The 20,900-nt window shown below is 44.4% G+C and overlaps 1 protein-coding gene and 1 non-coding gene across 2 annotated transcripts in view; both read left to right on the top strand.

The window, feature by feature from the left end:
- Positions 1-20,490, top strand: part of ATP6V0E1 (ATPase H+ transporting V0 subunit e1) — a 50,061-nt gene extending 29,571 nt beyond the window's left edge. Inside the window, 2 exon segments of the mRNA NM_001132177.2 lie at positions 5,680-5,809; positions 20,007-20,490. Of these exon segments, the coding sequence (NP_001125649.1) occupies positions 5,680-5,773 (94 nt within the window). The 3' untranslated portion in view covers positions 5,774-5,809; positions 20,007-20,490.
- Positions 6,169-6,369, top strand: LOC112133605 (small nucleolar RNA SNORA74). Its single transcript, XR_002915237.1, has one exon. It is a non-coding gene; the product is annotated as a small nucleolar RNA SNORA74 (small nucleolar RNA).
- Positions 20,491-20,900: the final 410 nt, after the last annotated feature.

Genomic DNA, 20,900 nt, shown 5'->3' on the forward strand with positions numbered 1-20,900 from the left:
GTCATTTGCAGCATCATGGGAGGAACTAGAGGCCATTATCTTAAGTGAAATAAGCCAAGTGCGGAAAGACAAATATCGCATGTTCTCACTTATATGTGGGAGCTAAAAAATTTGATGTCAAAGACATGGAGAATAGAATGATAGATATGAGAGACTGGGAAGGAAGGAAAGTTGTGGGAATAAAGAGTAGCACAATGGGTACAAACATGTTGGGTACCCATACAATGGGCACAAACATTAAACAGAGGAAATAAGTTCCTTCTATGTTTCATTGCAAAACAGGGTGACTATACTCAGCAACAGTACTTTGTGTATTTCATACTAACTGGAAGAGAGGACTTGAAATGATACCAACACAGAGAAATGGTAAATAAGAAGAAAAAAAAGTTTCTAAATACCGACCTGACCAAGAAAGGGGTCTTCATTCTTTCTTCTCAATATTCTTTAGCAAAGGCACCAAAGGCTTGTGTTGAACTTAATCAGTGCTCAGTGGATGGATTCTCATTATCTGAATTCTCCATTTAGATTTAGCTAAATTAATGCCTTCTGAAATGTTCTCAGTTAAAATATTCCAGAAGGTCACTTTTTGAAGTGGGAACAGTAATCTGATCTGATTCCTGGTCTGGGATCTACTGCTACCTAATTAGCATTGTGACCATAGGCCAATCACTTAGACTCTCTCTGCCTGTTTCCTAGTACAAGAATTAAATGAAAGGTTATATGTGAAATTGTGATATTGTGAAATATAAATTTAGTCTTTGCCCCCGTTTCCTGGTATACAACTCCTAAAATCCTTAGAATCTCCAAAGTGACATGTGTCTTTGTATGCTAGTGATTGACTGATGATTGGCAGCCCCTTAGTAGCTCCAGGATGGGGTCTAATCACGAACCAAGGAAGGATTAGAGGGTTGGGACTTTCAGCCCCACAGCCCAACCATAGGGGAAGGGGGGGGGCTGAACCTTAAACTGATCACCAATCGCCAGTGATGTAATCAATCATGCCTACACAATGAAGCTTCCATAAAAACCCAAAAGGATAGGGTTCTGAGAGGTTCGGGAAAGCTGGAAGCTATTCCTGGAGGCTGGTGTTGAGCATAGGAACTTTGTGCCCCTTTCCATAGCTCACCCTGTCCATCCCTTCAGCAGTATCTTGTGTAGTATCTTTTGTTAGTTTGTTTGAGACCGTCTCACTCTGTCATCCAGGCTAAAGTGCAGTGGTGCGACCTTGGCTCACTGCAACCTCTGCCTCGCAGGTTCAAGTGATTCTTCTGCTTCACCCTCCCAAGTAGCTGGGACTACAGATGTGTGCCACCATGCCCAGCTGATTTTTGTATTTTTAGTAGAGACGGGTTTCACCATGTTGGCCAGGCTGATCTCGAACTCCTGGGCTCAAGTGATCCACCCGCCTTGGCCTCCCAGTGTCGAGATTACAGGCGTGAGCCACCATGCCCAGACTGTAGTATCTTTTATAGTAAACCAGAAAACGTGTTTCCCTGAGCTCCGCGAGCTGCTCTAGTAGATTAATTGAAACTAAGAAAGGTTAGAGCCTCCCCGATTTATAGCCAGTTGGTCAGAAGCACAGGTAGAACAACATGGGGCTTGCGATTGGCATCAGAAGTGAGGGGCAGTCTTGTGGAACCAAGCCCTCACCCTGTGAGATCTGATGCTACCTCCAGGCAGATAGTGTCAGGATTGAGTTGGAGGACACCCAGCTGGAGTCCGCTGCAGAATTGATTGTGTGCTTATTGGTGGGGAGAAATCCCCACACATTTGGCTGTAGCAGTCTCTTCTGTGTTGATTATTGTGGTGTGAAAGCAGAGGAAGAGAAGTCAATGTTTTTTCCACTCTCAGAAATAGCATCAGTATATTTTAAAAGTTCCCTGAGTGATTATAATTTGCAGCTGGAGAGGAGAACCACTCCGCTACAACATCCTACAAAGTGCTGGGAAGTGGTGTTTTCGTTCTGTGCTATATTCTTGGTAACAAAAGGAGATAGGGGCTAGTTTAAATTCTAATGGATTTTTTTAGTATTTCTAGGCATTGGCCAGTTGTCTCAGTCTCTTACGAAAGTGTTTTTTCAGGCAGCTTGTATTGCCTGCCGGGATTGGGGAAGTCCTCGGTTAGTTTGGAATTTTCCATGACTCTTAGCTCTGCACCATTAGCGTCAACTGCAGTCACAGAGCTTTTCAGTGTGTCTGCCTGTGCTGTTCTCCTTTTTTTATAATGTCAGTTGGATGATATTGAACCTCAACTACAAGTCTTAGTGTTGTGTTTGTGTTTAATACCCTAGTTCTAAGGATGGATCAGAAAATCTCATCTGAATGAACTTTTTGTTTATTAAGTGAGTCAGCTTGAACTATCTGTTTTGGCCTGCTTTCCTCAGGTGTCATGTTTCCTGTCACAAAATCACCTTTTGTTTCTGTGGGCACAAGCTTCTAATGTGGTGCTGGCTAATTCTCCAGCAATCTCTCCATTGGTGATCAGAATCAGCCTTTTGATCCTCTGATTGGAAAAGCTCTAAAAATGACAGTAAATGAAAGAAAAAAGATCCACCCAGATAATGGCCTAGTTGGGGCTTGGCTAGTTCCCCGCTTATAGGGAAATTTAAAGTCTTGAAAGTGTAAAAGGAGACTGCTGTAGTGATATATCCACTTACCCTTAGAAAGTGATTCCCTGCCAGGTGCGGTGGCTCACGCCTGTACTCCCAGCACTTTGGGAGGCCGAGATGGGCGGATCACCTGAGATCAGGAGTGTGAGACCAGCCTGGCCAACATGGTGAAACCCCATCTCTACTAAAAATACAAAAATTAGCCGAGTGTGGTGGCAGGCGCCTGTAATCCCAACTACTCGGGAGGCTGAGGCAGGAGAATCACTTGAACCTGGGAGGCAGAGATTGCAGTGAGCCGAGATCGTGCCATCGCACTCCAGCCTGGGTGATGAGAGCGAGACTTTGTCTAAAAAAAAAAAAAAAAAAAGCGATTCCTGGCCGGGTGCAGTGGCTCATGCCTGTAATCCCAGCACTTTGGGAGGCCAAGGTGGGCGGATCACAAGGTCAGGAGTTCGACACCAGCCCGGCCAACATAGTGAAACCTCGTCTCTACTAAAAATACAAAAATTAGCTGGGGATGGTGGCGCGTGCCTGTAATCCCAGCTACTCGGGAGGCTGAAGCAGGAGAATTGCTTGAACCCAGGAAGCGGAGGTTGTGGTGAGCTGAGATCGTGCCACTGCACTCCAGCCTGGACAACAGAACAAGACTCCTTCTCAAAAAAAAAAAAAAGAAAAGAAAAGAAAGTGATTCCCTAGATCCCAATGCACCCATGCAGAAAGGATAGCAGTATGTTACCAAATTTCACTCTCCCGGATTGGTAGTTGGAGGTTGGTTGGGCTTGTTTACCTTAACCCTGCCCTCCTGCCCACACCACAGCCCACCAGTGAAAGAAGTTCAAATTTATACACAGTTGACCTTTGAATAACGTGGAAGTTAGAGGTTCCGATCCCCTGCACAGTTGAAAATCCATTTATAACTTTCGAATTCCCCCAAGTTTAACTACTAATAGCCTACTGTTGATCAGGAGCTTTACCAATAACATAAACAGTCAATTAACACATAATTTGTATACGTATTATATCCTGTGTTCCTATAATAAAGGAAGGTAGAGAAAAGAAAATGTTAAGAAAATCATAAGGAAGAGAAAATATGTTTACTATTTTATTAAGTGGAAGTGGATGAGCATAAAGGTCTTCATCCTTGTTTTCTTCACACTGAGTAGGCTGAGGAGGAGGAAGAAGAGGGGTTGGTCCTGCTGTCTCAGGTGTGGTAGAGGCAGAAGAGGTGGAGGAGGTGGAAAGGGAGGTGGAGGCAGGACAGGCAGGCATATGAGCAGACCCAGGCATCCAAGTCGACCTGCATGGTTCAAACCCATGTTCAATGGTCAACTGGATTTTGAGTAGGAACTAAAGGCAGTGTGTATTCTGCTTCATTCCCCTGTCTGTCTTCCTCCTTTCCTGACAACCCTGTCGAAATAATGCCCCCCACAAGCCATTCTCTATTCCTTCTCCCTGCTTGATTTCCTTCATAACAGTTATCACCTGACATTCTGTTATGTAAGCTCTGTGAGGATAGTGACATTTCATTTTTCGCCATTGTATTTCTGAGGCCTAGAACCTAGTAGGTGCTCATTAAATATTTCTTTAGTAAGTGAAGAATGGTTTGAATACTCAGACATTTGCATTTTTTTTGTTCTTTGCTTTTGTCTGAGCTAAGTGATTCTCAAACTTTATTTGGCATATGAATTACCGTATCATATATAAGACCCTTTATACAGAACTTTGTGAGCAATATAAGAAAATTTTAAAGGTAAATCTATGCTATTTTTCTTTTCTTTTTTTAGAGACAGGGTCTCGCTCTGTTGCCCAGGCTGGAGTGCAGTGATGTAACTATAGCACTGCAGCCTTGAACTCCCAGGCTCAAGGGGTCCTCCCACCTCAGCCTCCTGGGTAGCTGTGACTACAAATGCAAGTCAGCAAACACAGTGAATTTTTAAAATTTTTTTATAAAGACAGGTTCCCACTGTGTTGCCCAGACTGGTCGTCAACTCCTGGCTTCGAGTGATCCTTATCCTCCCAAAGTGCGAGGATTTTAAGCATGAGCCACCACACCCAACCTATTTTTCACTTTTAACCCTGAAGTAGGCCGGGCGCGGTGGCTCACGTCTGTAATCCCAGCACTTTGGGAGGCCGAGGCGGGCGGATCACGAGGTCAGGAGATCGAGACCATCCTGGCTAACATGGTGAAACCCCATCTCTACTAAAAATACAAAAAATGAGCTGGGCACGGTGGCGGGCGCCTATAGTCCCAGCTACTCGGGAGGCTTGAGGCAGGAGAATGGGTGAACCCGGGAGGCGGAGCTTGCAGCGAGCCAAGATTGCGCCACTGCAGTCTGGCCTGGGCCATAGAGCGAGACTCCATCTCAAAAAAAAAAAAAACAAAAAAAAAACAACAACCCTGAAGTAAGATGTGACACCATTGTACTTCCTTTATAGTTAGTCTGTAATACAGAGGAATACCTCGTTATTTAGATTCTGAAGTAAACTGGGGAGAAGGTAAATGCCCACTCTGTTAAGTTCCACAGTAGGATGTGTTACATATTTTGGTGGTGATGGGGATTAGAAAAGGGGACCTTACATATTATACTCTAATTGGAAGATGATAAGCTGCAATCAAACCTTGCCTGTACCAGTAAAAATGGGTGTGTCATATAGGTTGTGGGTCTTAACATTTGGAGAATGGATAAAATAAGACAGATTTTCCCTGAGGTTGGAAGTTGTGATGATGATAAATTAAGATTAAGTGAAAACCCTTTGAAGCGAAGATATCATGAATTTAGGAAATCTTGGATACTTGGAAAGATAATCAGGTAATGAGAGAAAAGTTAGAGACTTACTGTGACAAGCCTCACTGCTTTGTGATAGGTCTCAAGATGAAGGCAGGCTACGTCCTGGGAAACATTTTGTTATCAGACATGCTGCTGTTAGCACAATGTATGTGGAAGGTTTGGTGTGAATGCAGTAGATTTAAGTTTTGCTAGTGTACTTTTTCCATGCTAATTGAAAATGGTCATGCTCCAACACGATTTCACCACTTTTTTGTTGTTGTTTCTCTCCCATCCTTCTTTTAGTTGGCTGATTGCAATTCTGGCCCAACTCAACCCTCTCTTTGGACCACAATTGAAAAATGAAACCATCTGGTATCTGAAGTATCATTGGCCTTGAGGAAGAAGGCATGCTCTACAGTGCTCAGTCTTTGAGGTGACTATGCTCGTGACCTTTCTTATCGGTATGGTCAGGCAGTCAGGGTTTGCCTTGACTTTTTCTCACATTTTATGGCCATTTTAACAATGACAAGGGCAAGCTGCTGAATGCAAACACGATCTGAAGAGCAGGAATAAAATTGGAACTTAAGCCTTACCTTACCTAAGTCTCAATAAGATTCTTTTTAGATTCTGCTATCACCCTGCTTTTTAAAGTAAATACGGTTTAATTTACAAAATTAAGCTTGCATGCACTCTTCCAGACGCAGATCAAAAAAGTAACTGTTTATACTTGGCATTGTGAGATCCAGCAACTTTAAAAAGTGGCTGGCAGATTTAAAATTGAGCAGGTTTCTTTCCAGCAGTAGTCAGCCATCCGGACAGAACCGTTCCTGTGATGGTGTTACACTGCTGGGAGAGGAATGTCTTGTCTTCATCCGGTTGCCTGTGCCACTGTTCTGGTGGCGTCTGGCACTGGTGCAAGACAGAGCTGTGCTTCCCCGAGAGTGTGCTAAGCATTCACTTTGGCTGCTTAGTTCTAGTCTGGGAGCAGACAGAGAAAACAAAATTAAGGTTTTTGAATGCTTTGGATGGAGAAAGGTGCCTGCGTTCGTTTGTTTTGTGTTGCTATAAAGGAATACATGAGACTGGGTAATTTATATTTGGCTCACAGTTCTGCAGGCTGTATAAACATGACACCCGCATCTGTTTGGCTTCTGGTGAGGCCTCAGGAGGTTTTTACTCATGGCAGAAAGCAAAAGGGGAGCAGCCATGTCATATGGCCAGAGAGGGAGCAAGAGAGAGAGAAGGAGGTGCCAGGCTCATTTAAACAAGCAGCTCTTGTGTGCACTAACAACTACTTCACGCTAGTCCATTTTCACGCTGCTGATAAAGACATACCCAAGACTGGGTAATTTATAAAGAAAGAGAGGTTTAATGGACTCACAGTTCCTCGTGGCTGGGGAGGCCTCACAATAATGGCGGAGGTTGAAAGGCAATTCTTACATGGTAGCAACAAGAGAGAATCAGAACCAAGCAAAAGGGGTCTCCCCTTATAAAACCATCAGATCTCGTGAGACTTATTCACTACCATGAGAACAGTATGGGGGAACCACCCCCATGATTCAGTTATCTCCCACCAGGTCCCTTCCACAACACGTGGGAATTATGGAAGCTACAATTCAAGATGAGATTTGGGTGGGGACACAGCCAAACCATATCAGGAGGGTACCAAGCCATTCATGAGGAATCCACCCCCATTATCCAAACACCTCCCACCAGGCCCCACCTCCATCATTGGGGATCACATTTCAACATGAGATTTGGAGGGGACATATAATCCAAATCATATCAGTGCCTTTTGAAAATCAGTCTTTGGTTGGGCGCAGTGCTCACGCCTGTAATCCCAGCACTTTGGGAGGCTGAGGCGGGTGGATCACAAGGTCACGAGATCAAGACCACAGTGAATCCCGTCTCTACTAAAAATACAAAAAATTAGCTGGGCACAGTGGCGGGCGCCTGTAGTCCCAGCTACTCGGGAGGCTGAGGCAGTAGAGTGGCGTGAACCCAGGAGGCGGAGCTTGCAGTGAGCTGAGATCACGCCACTGCACTCCAGCCTGGCCGACAGAGCAAGAGTCTGTCTCAAAAAAAGGAAAATCAGTCTTAAGGCTGCAGTTTCTATTTGTCCTGAGGGTCAGAGAGGTTAGTAGTGGTATAGTGGAAAGATTTATTCACTGGCCGAGAGTCAGGAAACCTCTTATTTAATCTTCGTTGTTTTCATTATTTTGTTAAATGGAAGTTAGCTTTAAATGCCTTGACTAGATTTAGGTTCAACTTTTTTGGCTCTTTAGGTGTTACTGTAAACTGTGTATTGCCTCCCATCTGGAGAAACAGGATGTCTGGCTCTCCTATTTTTAGTAAGGCTGATGTGATCACTGGGTTCAGGTAATGACAGCCTGGTTCCTTCATTTGTAAAGTTCTTTTTATCAAGTGATTTTATCCATTGATGATCATAGCCTGAATTAATCATTTTAGTTGAAATGGCAAATGGTGATTTGCTGCTGCTGCTGTTTTTTTTTTTTTTTTAATTGAGACAGAATCTCACTCTTGTCACCTAGGCTGGAGTACAGTTGCACAATCACGGCTAACTGCAGCCTTGACCTCCCGGGATTAAGCGATCCTCCTGCCCCAGCCCCCCTAGTAGCTGGAATTACAGTCATGAGCCACCATACCCTAACTTTTTTGTTTTTGAAACAGAGTCTCTGTCTCCCAGCTGGAGTGCAGTGGCACCATCATGGCTCTCTGCAGCCTCACACTCCTGGCTCAAGTGATCCTCCTGCCTCAGCCTCCTGAGTAGCTGGGACTACAGGCACACACCACCATGCCTGGCTAATTTTTTAATATTTGATAGAGACAAGGTCTCACTATGTGATCCATGTTTTAGCTAATTTTTAAAATTTTATTTATTTTTTATAGAGAGAGAGGGTCTCTTTCTATGGCCCAGGCTGGAGTGCAGTGGTGTGATCATAGCTCACTGCTGCCTTGAATTCCTGGGCTCCAGAGATCGACCTGCCTCAGCCTCCCTAACAGCTGCAGGCACGCAGCACCACATGTGACTTTTTTTTTTTTTTTTTTTTTTTTGGTAGAAACATCTCACCATCTTGCCTAAGTTGGTCTCAAACTCCTGGGCTCAAGTGATCCTCCCACTTTGGCCTTCCAGAGTGTTGGGATTATGGCCATCAGCCACCATGCCCGGCCGCAAATGATGATTTTTCCAGTTCTATTTTTTTTTATTTATTTATTTTGAGACAGAGTCTTGCTCTATCACCCAGTCTAGAGTGCAGTGGCACTATCTCAACTCACTGCAACCTCTGCCTCCTCAATTCAAGTGATTCTCCCGCCTCAGCCTCCCAAGTAGCTGGGACTACAGGTATGTGCTACCATACCCGGCTAATTTTTGGTTACTTTTAGTAGAGATGGGTTTTCACCATGTTGGCCAGGCTGGTCTCAAACTCCTGACCTCAGGTGATCCACCCACCTAGGCCTCCCAAAATGCTGGGATTACAGGCGTGAGCCACCATGCCTGTCCGATTTTTCAATTGTATTATTACCTCTGCATTTGATGAGCTGAAATGCTTCTATAAAGATAACTTTCCTGCCAGGCACAGTGGCTCATGCTTTGGGATGCTGAGGCAGGCAGATCACTTGAGCCCAGGAGTTCGAGACCAGCTTGGGCAATATTGTGAAACCTTGTCTCTACAAAAAATACAAAAATTAGCCAGGCAAGGTGGTGCACACTTGTAGTTCCAGCTATTCAGGAGGTTGAGGTGGGAGGAGCACTTGAGCCTGGGAGATGGAGGTTGTAGTGAGCCAAGATCGCACCACTGCACTCCAGCCTGGGTGACAAAGCAAGACTCTGTCTCAAAAAACAAACCAAAAAAAACTTTTCCTCATCAACAGGATGATCTAATAGACTTGAAATACAGATCATAGGGCCAAGCACGGTGGCTCACGCCTCTAATCCCAGCACTTTGGGAGGCCAAGGCGGGCGGGTCATGAGGTCAGGAGATCGAGACCATCATGGCTAACACGGTGAAACCCCTTCTCTGCTAACAATACAAAAAAAATTAGCCAGGCATGGTGGCGGGCGCCTGTAGTCCCAGCTACTCGGGAAGCTGAGGTAGGAGAATGGCATGAACCCAGGAGGTGGAGCTTGAAGTGAGCCGAGATCACGCCACTGCATTCCAGCCTGGGCGACAGAGCCAGACTCCGTCTCAAAAAAAAAAAAAAAAAAAAAGAAATACAGATCATACAAAAATATGGGAAAAGCAGAATACAGGTTTAATTCTTTTAATTTTCATAGTAAGATGTTGGTGGCCAAGTTCTAGGGTATTCAATGAGATTTTTTTTTTAATTTTAAATAATTACATTTTTTACCCTTTATATGGTTATGTTTTTTTGTTTTTGTGTTTTTGTTGTTGTTGTTGTTGTTGTCTAGGACTGCCTGTTTAGGATGGCTTCTATGTACTTTTGGTGTTAGTTTTTAGTAGTTTCCTTACTTTCTGGCAACATCAAGATGTCCAGGCCCCTCTTGTATATTTTCTGTCTGAGACTTAGATTTAGCTGTTCCTTGAATTGGTTTCTGAATTCCCCACTAAAAGGATGTCTGGTTTACTAATCAGTTCTCAGGCCTATTTGACCCTGGTTCTGTTCAGTGGAAATGGCATTTAAGAATCACGATCTGAGTGCTAGGTGCATTTGTTGCTGCCTGGGGTAATTAAGCATAATTGCTTCTAAGCCTTTTCAGTGGAAAGAACCAGGAAGTATGTATTTTTCAGAAGAAAAATAATCATAAGTTTACATTAGTATTTTCTCTTCAAATATAACATTACAGAGTTTTTATTTATTTGGTTTTTTTTGTGTGTGTGTGAGACGGAGTCTCGCTCTGACGCCAGGCTGGAGTGCAGTGGCGTGATCTCGGCTCACTGCAACCTCCGCCTCCTAGGTTCAAGCGATTCTCCTGCCTCAACCTCCCGAGTAGCTGGGATTACAGGTGTGTGCCACAACGCCTGGCTAATTTTTGTATTTTTAGTAGAGACAGGGTTTCACCATGTTGGTCAGGCTGGTCTCGAACTCTTGACCTCGTGATCCACCCACCTCGGCCTCCCAAAGTGCTAGGATTACAGGTGTGAGCCACTGTGCCTGGCCTTCTTTCTTTCTTTCTTTTTTTTTTTTTTTTTTTTAAAGACAGAGTCCTTCTCTGTTGCCAAGGCTGGAGTGCAGGGGCAGTATCTTGGCTCACTGAAACCTCCACCTCCCGGGTTCAGGTAATTCTGCCTAAGCCTCCTGAGTAGCTGGGACTACAGGCACATGCCACCATGCCCAGCTAATTTTTGTGTTTTTAGTAGAGATAGGGTTTCGCCATGTTTGCCAGGCTGGTCTCGAACTCCTGACCTCAAGTGATCTGCCTGTCTCAGCCTACCAAAGTGCTCGGATTACAGGTATCAGCCACCATGCCTGGCCTGAAAATCCTTGTTCCTTAATAACAGTAACTTTTATTATTCTACAATGTGTATAAAATACTTTTTTTTTTGGAGACAGGGTCTCTGTCACCCAGGCTGGAGTGCATCACCACAACCTCTGCCTCCTGGGCTCAAGTGATCCTCCTACCTCAGCCTTCTGAGTATCTGGGACTGTAGACACGTGACACCACACCTGGCTAATTTTTTGTATTTTTGGTAGAGACAGGGTTTCACCGTGTTGCCCAGGCTGCTCTCAAACTCCTGAGCTCGAGTGATCCAACTGCCTTGGCCTCCCAAAGTGCTGGGATTACAGGTGTGGGCCTCCATGCCCGGCGAAATACTTTCAAGATAACACCAGTATAACTAATAGATATGAGTTCATCAAGTGCTGTTTTCTGAGGTCACTTAAAATAACAGCTAGTACAATGGTATGTGCCTGTAATCCCAGCTGCTTGGTGGGGTGAGGCAGAAGGGTCTCTAGAGCCCAGAGTTTGAGACATGCCTCGGCAATATATCAAGACCTCATCTCAAATAATAATAATTTTTTTTTTTTCGAGACAGGGTCTCACTGTTGGTCAGGCTAGAGTGCAGTGGTGTGATGTTAGCTCACTGCAACCTCCACCTCCTGGCTCAAGAAATCCTCCCATCTCAGCATCCTGAGTAGGTAGGACTGCAGGTGTGTGCCACCATGCCTTGCAAATTTTTAAATTTTGTATGGAGACAGTGTTTCGCTGTGTTGCCCAGGCTGGTCTCAAACTCCTGGGCTCAAGTGATCCACCCGCTTTGGCCTCCCGAAGTGATGGGATTACAGGTGTGAGCCACTATGTCCGGCCTGTAATTATTATTTCCCCTGGCAGTTTTGTCACCAGTTTGATATACAATTAGACTAAGTTGTTTGTGTTCAATTTATTGTATTTTTTTCTGTTTTATATGCTGCTGTTTTTTGAATATATAAAACATCTCCAAAGTCAAATTATGAACAAGATATATTCAGAGAAACCTATCCTTTCACTGTTTCATATTTTGCAAAGATTAAGCAAATACATACATTTATTCATATATATACACACATATACACTGCTGTTACAGAAAAGATATCAGCTACATATACTATTCTGTACCTTGTTTTATTCACTGAACAATATATACTAGAGATTGCTGCATACTGGTGTATAGAGATGTTTCTCATCTCTTTATAGCCATTGATAATCCTTTTGGGTTATTTCTAGTCTTTTGCCATTACTGATAAAGCCACAGTGCCATCCTATGCATATGCCATTTTCTGTTTTTGCTGATGATCTTTAATGTAGCCTCCTTGAAAATGCAATCTCTGGTTTAAAGATATATATGATTTTTCTAGATACTGTTGCATTGTCTTCCATAGAGATTATACTGTTTTGCATTCCCATCAACAGTATATGAGTGGCCGGGCGCGGTGGCTCATGCCTGTAATCCCAGCACTTTGGGAGGCTGAGGCGGGTGGATCACAAAGTCAGGAGATCGAGACCATTCTGGCTAACACGGTGAAACCCCATCTCTACTAAAAAAAATACAAAAAAATTAGCTGGGTGTGGTGGCAGACGCCTGCAGTCCCAGCTACTTGGGAGGCTGAGGCAGGAGAATGGCATGAACCTGGGAGGCGGAGCTTGCAGTGAGCCGAGATTGCGCCACTGCGCTCCAGCCTGGGTGACACAGCGAGACTCCGTCTCAAAAAAAAAAAAAAAAAAAAAAAAAAAATAGCTGGGCGCGGTGGTTCATGCTTGTAATTCCAGCACTCTGGGAGGCTGAGGCGGGCGGATCACGAGGTCATGAGATCAAGACCATCCTGGCTAACACAGTGAAACCCTGTCTCTACTAAAAAAAAAATACAAAAAATGAGCCTGGCATGGTGGTGGGTGCCTGTAGTTACTCCGGAGGCTGAGGCAGGAGAATGGCGTGAACTCAGGAGGCAGAGCTTGCAGTGAGCCGAGATCATCGCACCACTGCATTCAAGCCTGGGTGACAGAAAGAGACTCCGTCTCAAAAAAAAAAAAAAGTATATGAGTTTCTGTTTTGCCACAACCTGAATTTTGCCAATTTAATTTCCCCTTAAATATATATATATTTTATATATGTTTATACATCCATGTGGGATTTTTTTTTGTTTTTGTTTTTGTTTTAATAGACAGGGTCTCACTCTGTTCCCCAAGCTGGTCTCAAACTCCTGGCCTCAAGCGATCCTCCCACCTTGGCCTCCCAAAGTGCTGGGATTACAGGCATGAGCCACTGTGCCTGGCAATAATACCAATTTTTTTTAACCTGCCTTTTTCATCAAGTTCTGTTTTCTACTCTTTATTTCAACTGTAGTGAGTGTTAGGTAAGGCTGTTGATTGGGGTTTAAAGCTGAGAACTTCAGGCCTTAGTTGGATCTGTTTCCAGCATTGTTTTTCACTTAACTTCGCTGAGTTTCATTTCCTTCCATGATAATGAGAGAATTGGGCCCTTTGACACTAAATAACACTGGGTGGGTGGATCCGAGACATTTTATCTGCTTATTCTTTTCACTCTCATGTCTCTGTCAACCTGATTGACAGATTCCTCATGTTTTCACTCTGGTCCACAGCACACACTCGGGCTGCTTGAAACCCCTTATACTAAAGATGGTTCTTTTAAAAGCAAAATGCCAGGAAGTAGGAGGGCAAGCCAGTCGATCCCTAATTATGAACATCATGTCATGCCTATTCTGCATTTAACAGAATTACAGTGGTATCGCAATCTGAGACTTTGGAGTTAACACATCAAGAGATCTAATCTCTGCCTAGCATTAGAACAGACAGACTTAAGACAGGATGACTTCACTTTTTGGATGGTAAAGTCAAAGGATTGAGCTTTGTTTAACGTTTTGAATTTTGAACTTTTACCTAATGGTGAGATGATAAAGGAGTTTAGAAAGTAGATTTGAGTCTGACCTCACCTGATAAGGAAAAATGTTTGATTTAGTACATAATTTCTTTTAAGAGGCCAGATTTGGAAAGTAGGTGTAAGCCAGACATGGTATTCAACAGAGAAAAATGAGGACCAGTTATGAAAGCTTTAGAATAATTTTATATAGATGAAATGGAATCAATCCAAAGAACACACCGTTAAATACATAGCTGATCTTTTGCTGCTTTAATCAATGTAATTGTCATGATTTTCTTTCCTGAATTGAAGAACCGAACCACAGCCTGATGAGAGGCTGAGTTACAGCACGTTATGTTTATTGGCTGCAAATAAACGTGTCCAGTACTCCTAAGAGCAGTGCTCACTCCATCCCTGGCTTTGCCAGCCTTGTCTGCTTCCCTTAGATTCCTGAGTGTGACTTCCTAAGATGTATGTGGGATTCTAACGTCAAGGTTGCTGTTTCTGTTGATGTTCACTTTCCTACAGCCTTGTGGGGTGTGCTGCTACCATGGAATCTCTTTGGAGGAGTGGCTTCGGCTTCAGACCCAGTATCCTGGAAGTTACTTGGTTTAGCACAGCATTGTTACCTGGTAGATGATCTGATATGGCTGACCATATCAGATCTATGTCTGAAGGCATAGAAATGCTATCTGTTTTATTATAAAGTCCGGGCCAGGAAAGAAATAGAGGATATTGATGATTAGGCCTCTGCCCTGTGGGAGCTGTTTTTCTATGCATTCCAAAAATACTTGAGTGCTTGTGAGGTGTATAGTACTGAAGTAGGGGAAGACTGGGCTCCAAAGGGGTTTGTGATCTGTTGGGATGTTGAATTAAGCCATACTTGGGAGAAGTTCAATAGTGCAAGGTGTTGTGTGGTTAAAAAGTAAATCTTTTACTCTGAGTACTCTGGCTGGGTATTCTGCTCTCATTTCAGACTCAGCCATGTCTCCATTTCAGTTCCCAATATCATAGTCTTCCTTGTCAGGGTCAGAACCTGTCACGTCACTTTTTTCTCCTCTTCCTCAAATCCATTTGCTCTCATTATGTCTCTTGTGTCCGCCCTTCCTTTCCATTCCTCCTTCAGGCACCCTGATTTCTGTCCCAACTTACTACAGCTCTGAATTATGGCAGGTGCTCCTCATCTGGTCTCCCTGGCTGTACCGTCATCTCTCTACAGAACACCACCCTGTTTATCTTCCTGGTGTAGCACTTCCTGAAATAGATCAGCTTGCCTCAGAAACTGTCAGTAGTTCTCTGGGGCCTGCAACAGGGTTTTTGGTTTTGTTTTGTTTTGCTTTTCTGTTTTGTTTTGTTTAACCTAAGGTCTCTGTAGAGAGTACATGCCCCTTGAAAAGCGATATAAAATGTTGTAAGCACACAACTTTTGCCAGGGTCACCAGCAGTCCCATGAGCCACAACAGATAAGAACGGCTAACCTGCAGGTCATGTCCAGCTCTGACTTGACTGTCAAGGCCTTCCCTCCCCAGTCTGCCTGCCTTCTCACTACTTTCCCCTCCAGGCCCTAGTGGTGTGGGCCCTTGTTCTTGGCCTCATTAGCTTTACTTGGTTTTTTCTGACTCTCACTACCCTACTACATTCATTAATTAGAAAACAACTTAGTAAATGCACTCTCCTGCGAAAATTCCTTCTGCTTTCTTGCCTCAGTTCACCCATTCTCTCTTAATTCTTTCTGATGCTTTCTCTTTCAGTGCCCAGCTGGCAAATCCTAGCACTTCCTTCCTTGGCTACTTTGTTTCAAAGTGATTTCTTTTCTTTCTAAACATATTTAGCTCTCCAGTTTTTGCCATTCATTTGGTACATTGCCTTGAATTGTTAAATACATGCTTAACTCCTTGTATTTAATCTCCTACAATATATAGCCTTACATATCATAGTAAAGAAGGAATTGTTTTGCAAATTTATCTAAAATTTTAAAAAAGATAAAAATTAAGCCTAATATATCATTTAAGAAGTATATTCACTTACTTTTCCCTGAACAGATTTCTTGGTTCTAGACTTAATATTTTTGTTATCTTCATTGTCAGTTTTTTGTGGGTTTTTTTTTGAGACAGAGTCTCACTCTGTTGCCCAGGCTGGAGTACAGTGGCATGATCTTGGCTTACTGCAAACTCTGTCTCCCAGGTTCAAGTGATTCTTGTGCCTCAGCCTCCCGAGTAGCTGGGATTACAGGAATGTGCCACCATACCCGGCTAATTTTTGTATTTTTAGTAGAGACGAGGTTTCACCATGTTTGCCAGGCTGGTCTTGAACTCCTGATCTCAGGTGATCCGCCCGCCTCCCAGAGTGCTGAGATTACAGGTGTGAGCCACTGCACCTGGCCCATTGGCAGGTTTTTGTTTGTTTGTTCGTTTGAGATGGAATCTCGCTCTGTCACCCAGGCTGGAGTGCAGTGGCGCAATCTTGGCTCATTGCAACATTGACCTCCCAGGTTCAAGTGATTCTCCTGCCTCAGCCTCCCGTATAGCTGGGACTACAGGCATGCACCACCACGCCTGGCTAATTTTTGTATTTATTTATTTATTTATTTGAGACGGAGTCTTGCTCTGTCGCCCAGACTGGAGTGCAGTGGTGCGATCTCCGCTCACTGTAATCTCTGCCTCCCGGGTTCACGCCATTCTCCTGCCTCAGGCTCCCAAGTAGCTGGGACTACAGGTGCCCGCCACCACGCCTGGCTAATTTTTTGTATTTTTAGTAGAGACGGAGTTTCACTGTGTTAGCCAGGATGGTCTGGATCTCCTGACCTCATGATCCACCCGCCTCGGCTTCCCAAAGTGCTGGGATTACAGGCGTGAGCCACCGTGCCCGGCCTAGTTTTTGTATTTTTTTTTTAGTAGAGATGGGGTACATCATGTTGGCCAGGCTGTTCTCGAACTCCTGACCTCAAGTGATCCACCCACCATGGCCTCCCAAAGTACTGAGATTACAGGCATGAGCCACCGCATCCAACCCTTTGTCAGTTTTATCTGATAGTAACCTTATGACTCTTTTTTTTTTTTTTGAGACAGAGTCACGGTCTGTCGCTCAGACTGGAGTGCAGTGGCGCAATCTCGGCTCACTGCAAGCTCCGCCTCCTGGGTTCACGCCATTCTCCTGCCTCAGCCTCCCAAGTAGCTGGGACTACAGGCGCCCGCCACCATGCCCGGCTAATTTTTTGTATTTTTAGTAGAGACGGGGTTTCACTGTGTTAGCCAGGATGGTCTCGATCTCCTGACTTTGTGATCCACCCACCTCTGCCTCCCAAAGTGCTGGGATTACAGGCGTGAGCCACCGCGCCTGGCCATGACTCCTTTATTTTGCAAAATGAGAACGTGGACCCTTTGATTAAGTTCTTAAGCCCCACCCCCAATCAGCTATTTCTTATCAAAGATGATAAGAATACAGGCTTCCTGGCCGGGCAAGGTGGCTCACGCCTGTAATCCCAGCACTTTGGGAAGCCAAGGCACGCGGATCACAAGGTCAGGAGGTTGAGACCACCCTGGCTAACACAATGAAACCCCGTCTCTACTAAAAAATACAAAAAATTAGCCAGACATAGTGGTGGGTGCCTGTAGTCCCAGCTACTCAGGAGGCTGAGGCAGGAGAATGACGTGAACCTGGGAGGCAGGGCTTGCAGTGAGGGGAGATCGCGCCACTGCACTCCATCCAGCCTGGGCAAGAGAGCGAGACTCTGCCTCAAAAAAAAAAAAAATGCTTCCTTAATTTACTCCAAAATCAGCCGGGCGCAGTGGCTCACACCTGTAATCCCAGCACTTGGGAGGCTGAGGTGGGCAGATTGCTCAAGCCCAGAATTTTGAGACCAGCCTGGGTAACATGGTGAAACCCCATCTCAACAACAACAACAAAAAATACAAAAATTAGCCAGGTGTGGTGGCACATGCCTGTAGTCCCAGCTACTTGGGAGGCTGAGATGGAAGGAACTTGAGCCCAGGAGGTGGTGGTTGCAGTGAGCCGTGATGGTGCCACTGCATTTACTCCAGCCTGGGTGGCAGAGCAAGACCCTGTCTCAAGAATAAATAAATAAATAAAAATAAAAATTTATTCCAAAATCAAACCACATGCCTTTGCCATGTAACATAATGCACATTTACTTTAATTTAATTTAATTTAATTAATTAATTTATTTATTTATTTATTTATTTTGAGACGGAGTCTTGCTCTGTCACTCAGGCTGGAGTGCAATGGTGTGATCTCAGCTCATTGCAACCTCCGCCTCCTGGGTTTCAAGCCATTCTCCTTGCCTTAGCCTCCCAGGTAGTTGGGACTACAGGCATGCACCACCACGCCTGGCTAATTTTTTTGTATTTTTAGTAGAGATGGGGTTTTACCATGCTGGCCAGGTTGATCTCGAACTCCTGACCTCAAGTGATCCGCCTGCCTCGGCCTCCCAAAGTGCTGGGATTACAGACGTGAGCCACTGTGCCCGGCCTACATTTATTTTAAACTGGTATCATTGATCTTGAGTGAAAACTATCCCCCATTTGTATATGGTTTTTCAAAAGTGAAGGCTTATTTTTCCCTTTTTTGATTGTTTCTTTGTCACAAAATGCCTGTACTATGAAGAAGTCTAATCAGTGTGCTCTTCATGGAAAATTAACAGACAAACCATATATATTCACTACTTCAGTATTCTCAGATAAAATTTATTTTATTGGCTGGGTGTGATGGCTCATGCCTGTAATCCCAGAACTTTGGGAAGCCAAGGCAAGAAGAAACCTGAGCCCAGGAGTTTGAGACCAGCCTGGGCAATATAGCAAGACCCCATTTCTATGAAAAATTTAAAAATTAGCCGGGCATGATGGCGTGGGCCTATAGTCCCAGCTACTTGGGAGGCTGAGGCAGGAAGATTGCTTGAGTCCAGAAGGTTGAGGCTGCGGTGAGCTGTGTTTGTGGCCATTACACTCCCGGGTGGGTGAGAGAGCGAGACTGTCTGAAAAAAATATTATTTATTGATTAGAGACAGGGTCAGGCTCTGTCACTTAGGCTGGGGTGCAGAATGGCATGATCATAGCTCACTGTAACCTCAAACTCCTGGGCTCTAGTGATGCTCCCGCCTCAGCCTCTGGAGTAGCTGGGACTACTGGTGTGTGTCATCATGCTGTAGAGAGTCTTCGCTATGTTGCCCAGGCTGGCCTCAGGCGATCTTCCCGCCTTGGCGTCCCAAAGTGCTTGGATTACAGGTGTGAGCCACCACGCCTGGCCTGAATTTTTAATCTGCCTGGTACTGATACTTGTACAAAGAGGCTGTTCTGCTGGCCTAAGGAAGAGAACAGAAAATTATTCCTAGATTAAGTGAAAGATATTATGAGGCTTTCACACTACTACAAGAAACAAGTAGCTCTGGTAATTACCACTCTGTGGCCTGATGTTGTTTTCCTGGTACATTGTAAATATAGTCTGTTTAGGGCATGATGGCTCATGCCTGTAATCCCAGCACTTTGGGAGGCGAGGGTGGGCAGAACGCTTGAGCCCAGGAGTTAGAGTCCAACATGGGCAGCATGATGAAACCCTGTCTCTGCAAAAAAATATAAAAATTAGCCAAATGTGTTGGCGTGCACCTGTAGTTCCAGCTACTTGGGAGGCTGAGATGGGAGGATCATTTGGGCTCCGGAGATTGAGGCTGCAGTGAGCCGAGATCACGCCACTGCACTCCAGCCTGGATGGCAGAGCAAGACCCTGTGTCCAAAAAAAAACAAAAACAAAACAAAACAAAAGATGGTGTTGAATTTAAGCTGCTAGAAAAAGAAAAGTGTCATTTGTCACCTACACTCGAGATAGCCAGAACGGGGAGCAAGCTAGAGGGCAGCCTCCAGTACAAGACCAATGCAAGGAGCCCGTTCCCCAGGAACCTGGCCCCAGAGCAGAGTTCGCCATGCCTGTGGAACCTCCCCTCCATGCTATAAGAGGGAAGGGAAAAATACAGACTCTTGAAACTGCGGTGAATTCATTAGATTCCAGCACCATCAATCTCAGTCAGCTTCATTCTTCCTGCTTTCTGTAACATAGAGTGTTACTTGTGCTCCTCATTTCAGCAGTGTCCTTGGTTACTGGATCTTTTGCCACAGCCCTGCAAAACCTGGCCAAACTTGCACCAAGCTGATTATCCTGTGTTTCATATTTTGTTGAGCATCTGTGCATTTTAAAGTGTTGGCTTGGTTAACTTTCTCGATGTTAACTTTTTGCCTTCCTGAGGAATGTATGAGGACTAGTTACCAGAATGGTTTTGTTTTGCAGGTGGCGAGAAGAGAATGCTTTCTAGATGCAAAATCACCTCGAAACCAGACCACTTTTCTTGACTTGCCTGTTTTGGCCATCAACTGCCTTAAACGTTAACAGCACATTTGAATGCCTTATTCTACAATGCAGCGTGTTTTCCTTTGCCTTTTTTGCACTTTGGTGAATTACGTGCCTACATAACCTGAACTGTGCCGACTCCACAAAACGATTATGTACTCTTCTGAAATAGAAGATGCTGTTCTTCTGAGAGATACGCTACTCTCTCCTTGGAATCTGTGGATTTGAAGATGGCTCCTGCCTTCTCATGTGGGAATCAGTGAAGTGTTTAGAAACTGCTGCAAGACAAACAAGACTCCAGTGGGGTGGTCAGTAGGAGAGCACGTTCAGAGGGAAGAGCCATCTCAACAGAATCGCACCAAACTGTACTTTCAGGATGAATTTCTTATTTCTGCCATCTTTTGGAATAAATATTTTTCTCCTTTCTATGGAAATCTGGGCTCGGTGTTTGTAAAGTTCATTTTTATAAGCTTTTCTATTGCTACATAATGCCTTTTTAAAAAATGATTTTTAGTCTAAACTTAGGTTGAGTATATAAACCCTGCCATGTAGCTTGAGATGCCTGAAAAGACTGGTAAGTGCTTTTCTTAATCATTCAGTAACCATTTGAGTGCCTACTGCAGCCAAGGCACTGGAGGGATCAAAGATGTGTAAATTGGAGTCCCTGCAAGTTCACAAGCTATTTGGAGAGATAAGGTTAGTATACATAGAACTGTAATATAAGGTTGTGTTGGAGCATTGTCCTTAAAGATGGTAACATGGTGAGCAGTTCAAGGATACCTGCCAGCCACAGAACAAGGCAGCAAATGCTCCTGAGATGGAACCATCACAGCC

The sequence above is a fragment of the Pongo abelii genome, chromosome 4, assembly GCF_028885655.2.
Source record: "Pongo abelii isolate AG06213 chromosome 4, NHGRI_mPonAbe1-v2.0_pri, whole genome shotgun sequence".
In the NCBI taxonomy this organism is placed as follows: Eukaryota; Metazoa; Chordata; class Mammalia; order Primates; family Hominidae; genus Pongo; species Pongo abelii.